At 41.1% G+C, this 6,576-nt stretch overlaps 1 protein-coding gene across 1 annotated transcript in view; it reads right to left on the minus strand.

Annotated features, from left to right (window-relative positions):
* Positions 1 to 6,576, minus strand: part of VWA8 (von Willebrand factor A domain containing 8) — a 281,798-nt gene that overhangs the window by 104,437 nt on the left and 170,785 nt on the right. The window contains exons 34-36 of the mRNA XM_023536356.1: positions 6,495 to 6,546; positions 5,731 to 5,885; positions 2,909 to 3,101 (exon numbers count right to left, since the gene is read on the minus strand). Of these exons, the coding sequence (XP_023392124.1) occupies positions 2,909 to 3,101; positions 5,731 to 5,885; positions 6,495 to 6,546 (400 nt within the window). The remainder of the gene's footprint in view (positions 1 to 2,908; positions 3,102 to 5,730; positions 5,886 to 6,494; positions 6,547 to 6,576) is intronic.

Below are 6,576 nucleotides of genomic sequence, written 5' to 3' on the forward strand. Positions count from 1 at the left end.
TTCTAGCGATTTCTTTAATAAAAGGCTGATATGTGTAAATTGTGTACTACAGCAGTGGAAAGCAATGAGGTGGAGCTACTAGTTCCTGACTAATCGGATTCTATTTACTTTAAAAAACTGGATTTCGTCAGAGGTCTCCGTGCACAGAGATTAAAGAGTCACGCGGGCCCAAAGGAAAAGCAGCCAGCCCGGGACTCTGCTCAGCCCTCACGTCCTGCTCCAGAGGACACTTCACCTCTCCTGAGCTGTTTCTTTGGTACTCACCTGCCTTCTCATGGTGCCATGTTTTAGTTTCAGGCATTATTTACTGACCTCCCACCAGGTACGATGGGAGTTTATTTACTCTTTTTCATATGTCGCTCTCCCTGTCCAAATCCTCAGTTTTCTCATTCGCAATATCCTGATACAATGACTTTGGTCAGGTTAACATCCAGTGCTTATATTAATATGATTATACAAATGCTATTCACAGCTGAGGTATGAAACACAAAAAACTTCTACAAAGAGAAGAGGTGGACGCAGAGCATGAGGACCTCTCTTAAGCTGTTGCATCTACAACTGTGGGAAACAATTTAGTAATGTCACTTTTAGATACGTATCCTACAGACTTTCAACGTGTACACGAGAAGACAGGCACCAGACTATTTGTAGCCCGCTATTTTTAATAGTAAAAAATTGGAAAGGACATAAGTACGCATCAATAAAGAACATGTATAAATTGTGGTATTGCAGCAGTGAAAATCAATGAGGTACAGTGATCAGTATGGATGATGACGAAGATCCTCTTCTTGACCAAACTCTGATCAAGATTTTCTGAATCCTCTTCCCAACTAGACCCCGAGTTTTGGGCTTCTGTGTTTATCCATGTAATGCTAAATCAGCTTGACCAACATCCCCTCTCCTCGAGATCTGATTGGGTTCCTGATCCTCCACTACCTCCCAGGTGATGTCTGTTCGCCTTGGCCGGCCTTCAGCAAGAATCCTGTTAGGCTGATTTAGGCACAATTTTCCCGTTCCTCTGATGTTCTCTTAATAATTTTCCACCCACTGATCCTGGCCAACAAAGTTGGAGGATCTATACTGCCTGATTTTAAGACTTAACTATAAAGTATAAAGATAGAAAGACATTAAGAGAGTATGGTGTTAGTGAACGGACAGACACATAGATCAATGGAACAGAACAGTGAATCCCAAAATAGGCCCACGCATATGCAGTCAGTTGATTTTCAGCAGAGGTCCAAATAATTCAACGGAGAAAAGACAGCCTTTTCAGCAAACGGTGCCCGGATAATTGAATATCCCCATGTGAAACCATGAGGCTCTTCTACCATAAAAATCATTTTAAAGAAATGGTGATTTATGTGGAAAGAACTAATTCTAAATACTATTACATCACCAGGACTTTTCAAACCCAGTGACAAGTTATAATACATTTGGCATTATCTTCCATGAAGTCCACACTAACGTGATGAATGTGAACACAGGAAAACATATTACTACCACTATGATGTAAATAATAATCGGCAGCTCAATAATTGAAGTTTTTCATAATTATCCATTATAATGGAGGCCAGTGTGCTCCAGTAAGATCGCTCTGGGCCAGGGACTGCAAGACCTTGGTGCGAACCTGGGCTCTGCCAGCCACTGGTCAGGTGACCCTCGGCAAGTTATTTTACCCTCTGGGTCAGTTTTCCCGCACGTACATCAGAGAGATCATTGACGATAAAATGGGGATTTGAAGATTAAATAAGTTTATATGAGGAAAAGTGATCGGCACAGGGACTGGCATATTTATGCGGTGCTGTGCATTGGTTTCAAACCTACTCGTTTGTGACTTAAGTGAAGTTGTTTTAATCCACTTGTTTATGGCAAAGACAAAAAAAAAAGTTGTTTTCAGAAATGAAGTTGTTTTGATATAAGAATGAAGTAAGTTGAGTCGGGATGTCATCGTCTCATGTGTTACTGATAAGCACTCAGTAGCCCAGCTGCCGCGGGGCCCTGCTGGGGGCTTACCACGGAAAACTGCAGAGAAGCAGCGATGGCCAGGGGACATGTAGACTACAAAGACCAAGGGTTTGTGAGGACCCAGGCGAGGGTGTCTGGTCCGGGCAAGGCGGCCCCTGCTGATCCAAACAGACCTCCGAAGGCCTCCGGAGCATCGGCTCCTGCCCTGGTAAAGGCCACTCTCTAACCAGTGGCTGCCTATCGCGCCTGCCAACACTGGTGCCCCGTTCCCTGCCAACGTGCTCTAGCAACAAGGGACTTCTGTTTTTGTGCTGGCGGCTGGAAGTCAGCTCCAGGTGGGATAAGCAGTCTCGGCTAGAAAAGGCGCATGTTTACTAAATTTGGACTTTATTTCTCTCATCTCCTTTTGCCTGAAACCATAGTATGATTAATCTATCACTGGTTTGGAGTATGTTATTTCTTATTAACAGACATTATCCTATGCGCTATCGGCTTGTGAAATTCCCGCAGTGAACCTGTGTTAGACACGTTGTTGGCGAAGACAAACTCAGCATAAGTTGCAGCCCAAAACCAAACATGTAGTAATAAATATGAGCTGATTATGAGAACACTAACAAGTGAGTCCGTCTGCATAAGTCCCAGGCCCCATTTCTTATGCCTAATATTCTAGAGATTTTAAAAGTGTCCGTGGGAACATGTTCTGAGTATAGTTACTGTATAAACATCGTGTAAATGATGACGAGCTCTAACAGCAATGGCTACGACCAGGTGTGAGAAGCTGAGTGACAACTTTCTGAGCACATACAGGTCTTTACAGCTACCAGACCCCATTAGAATTATTTATATTTATAAATATACAATAATAATGATAAATTAAGCATCCCTTCCAAAAGCAAACTACCTTTAACTACCTTGGTAAATTAGGAGTTGGTATGTGTCTTACCTTTGGGGTAGATGTCCTTTAGAGGAACTTCTCCTTGGGGCAAAATCCTGACTATCTGGTTAGTATCTAAAAGGGTCACACAATTGCTCTGTTTTGGAGTTCCGTTTTTCTTTCTTCCATAGAATGCTGTGTCAGTGAACCTTGATTTATGCAAAGATGTCGGCCTTTTCCAAGAATAAACCTCATTGGGTGACTGAAAAAAATCAAAAGGGAGATGAAAGCCCCGAAGTGCTCTGAACTGCATTTAACACAACTGTGACGATGCAGCCTTTCAACAGACGCCCGTGGTCAACTTACATTTCATAAGTGTAAGAACATAAAACTGTTTCTTAACCTTTCGAATGTGGCACAGGAGATAGCTGCTTCATCAATGATCACAATTTTCAGACAAGTGTGAATATACAATATAATTTTTTAAATCTTGAAATCAATTAGAACTTAAAGGAAGAAATATAACAATACGGTTAGTTTAAAAATAAACCAAACACCTAATGCGTCCACTACCTGGCGTAGGGAATAGACAGCATCGGTATTTATTAGAATCTAACATCGTGTTAGTTTCAGGTGTACGGCGCAGTGGCTCGACACCTGCGTCTAACGCGAGGTGATCACCACAATTAGTCTACTTAGCGTAAGGCCTGACAGCCCGCGCCGGGCCGTCACTTCCGTGGGTCCTCCATGCCACCCCAGGCTGCCCCTTCATGGGGACGCTGTCTTCATCCTGCTGGGACTTGACTCCCATCCCTGGTGGACACCCCTCCCCCGCCACCTGTCTTTCTCACCTGCGCAGGCTCTGATCTCTGACACCAAAAATGGGCCACCGTTTGCCCATTTTTCACATTGGATTATTGGTTTTCTTACTCTTGAATTTTAAGAAATGTTTACATATTCCTGACACAAGCCCTTTTTTGGAAATGTGGTTTGGGAATATTTCCTGCCAGCCTGTGGATTGCTTCTCATTCTCTTAACAGTGTCTTTTACAGAGCCGAAGTTTTTAGTTTTGATGAAATTCGCTTGATCTTTTTTTTTTTAATGGGTCACGTCTAAGAGCTCAGGACGATGTTTGATAGAGGTGGTGATAGTGGGAATTCTTGTCTTATTCTTGATATTAAAAGAAATGCTTTTCACGTTTCACCATCGAGGATGATATCGGCTGTAGCTTTTTGTAGCTATCTGGTATTAGAGTAAGAAAGTTTTAGTAAGTTTATATAATTTAGGCGCCTCTGATAATGCTATGGAAAGTTAATAAGAGGTGACATACCTCTTTGTCGATAGTTTTAAGAAGAATCAAAAGAAATTCACGTGAAAGCAGAAAGGCAGTGTGACAGCAGAAAAAGGGTATGATCTGAGGGTCAGTCACACTCGAGCTCAGACCCCAGCTCCACTCTCCTAATATTTGTGGCCTAGGGGATAGATCCTCTCTGTTTCTGATTCTTCATCTGTAAAACTGGTAGAATTGTTGTAAAAATGATTTATCATGTAGGAAAGGTTTAGAATAATGCACTGCCTTACTATTGTGCTGGGGCCTAAAAATATGACTGTTGTCATAAAATGCTGAAAGGCAGCCTGACTCTAATCCTTCATTCAACAAGAATTCATTGAACATCTCCTATGTGGTAGGCACCATGCCAAATACGGAAGACAGAGCTTTTAATTTAACAAGGCCACGAGTCCTACGGGCTATCAAGGACTTCTATAGGGTTAATACAAACAGTGCCTTCCAGTCGGCTTTTACTTTCTAATCTTCTTACAGCCACATTATATTTCTATGCTAATTTCTTAACTCAGAAGATCACTTTTTTAAATAGTTTTCTACCTTCAGAAAAATAGCTCCGGTATTTTCTCTACTGACAGCAGCAAGCGTGGCAGAAGGCATATTAAACATCTCTTTCATTCAATCAAGACTGCTGTGGGGACTGTATTCTAACATGTTCCATTTTCAGTTATATAATACCATAGCAACTGCTTTTTATGTGACAATTAGGAAGACATGGCAAAGTCCTAAGGCACATACTGTCCATTGGGTTTTGGATTTCAGAAGTACCCTAAAGTATTCATCATTTATTAATTACATTAAAATTTTGAAGTATGTGAGACTGGTGTACTATAAAGTAAAGCCGATATTTTTTATCTTTAAATAATTCTATCGGTCCATCTAAAAGCTACAAGGGAAATTATGAAAATTAAATGTATAATCAAAACACATGGAACTGCATCTCAGGTTATTAGATTGCAACTTGGATGGAAATAACCTTTATGTTTCATTTTCCATCAGGGGAATATGGTGCGTCTAAGAGCAAGTTAAGTTGAGCCCATCGGCATTTACAGTATAATCTGGATGCTGCGAAGATAGGGCAAAACTCAATGGAAAGTAAACTGACGCTTGTGAGTGTTGAAAATTTTAATCTGCAGTAACGAGACGCTGACATATTTCACTTTAACAAATTTTAGAAGACATTAGTCTCGAACTGTTCCTCTTGAAAGAGTACTGCGTACACATCCAGACAGCATGGCAGAAAATCGCCATCAGCAGGTTAAGCGTTTAAGTGTGTCACAGGAAGCCCCAGGTATGGAGAACACTGGTTTTTCCCTTGCTAAATTATATAATTGCATCACTCTTTAAACAGCAGTTTAAAAATAGCAATGAACCCACATAGGTAAAACACCTATTTTAATGATTGATTTGGAAAACAGAAGGTTGATCTGAAATGTTTTTCAAAAAAATCATTACATTTTTCATTACCCTCTCAAATAGGCTTATAGGTTATGGGCTAAACAGAGGGAAAAAATATTTATTCAATAATTTAAAAACAGCAGCTTACCATGAGATCTGGGAAACCAATGACGACTGTAGCATAACTATTTTCATCTGAGAGAATCCGGTTAGGAGAGGCAATCTTTTGTCCCACAGCTGAACTCAGATTATCGGATGATAGTTGATCACTTGAAATTTTATGAGGTATGCTGAAATCTGTTTCTGAACAGCGTCAGAGAAACATTAGATATCACATGCCCCTAAAATGCCCCAGGAATTAATTGTTATAAGATTTCATTCTTACCAACTCGAACAGAAAAGCACAAGTTAAAGAAGAGAAAACATTTTAAATTACATTCATGGCCTTTTGTCTGAGAAAACTCAGTTTTTTTTGTTTTTGTTTTTACAATCGAGGCATCTTCTCAAAGTGGTTTAAAGTATTTACGGAATCCAAAATTTTATTAGCAATAAATATTATCATTACTAGCGCCCTGTATTTTTTTCATAAGTACTATTCATTCTCCCCCCTACCCCCCGCCCAAAACTGTGATAAATTAAATAGAAATCTTGATGATAAGATGTTATCTGCCCTAAAATAAGAGTGGGAACCTGAATGCATACAAAGATTCTGATTTGTCAGCTAAACGGTTTCAAGGTCACAACTTAGAAGATGGTGGCTTCTCATTCCCTCTTTCTAGAGTGCAGACCACGTTTTCTCTTTCGGTACGAATTTAACGTCCGTCGGTGTTACTGCTGGGAGTGACTCCCGAGGACGCACGCGACAGACAGCCCGGCCCCCGCACCGCCGTGACCGCGACGAGCCGGCGTTACCGTGTGTGACTCCGAAGCCTGTGGCAGGTGGCTCTTCCTGCAGCACATACAGCTGGCAGACGCCGCTGTCCTCAGCTTCCAT

Source organism: Pteropus vampyrus, unplaced genomic scaffold (genome assembly GCF_000151845.1).
Source record: "Pteropus vampyrus isolate Shadow unplaced genomic scaffold, Pvam_2.0 Scaffold154, whole genome shotgun sequence".
Classification (NCBI taxonomy): domain Eukaryota; kingdom Metazoa; phylum Chordata; class Mammalia; order Chiroptera; family Pteropodidae; genus Pteropus; species Pteropus vampyrus.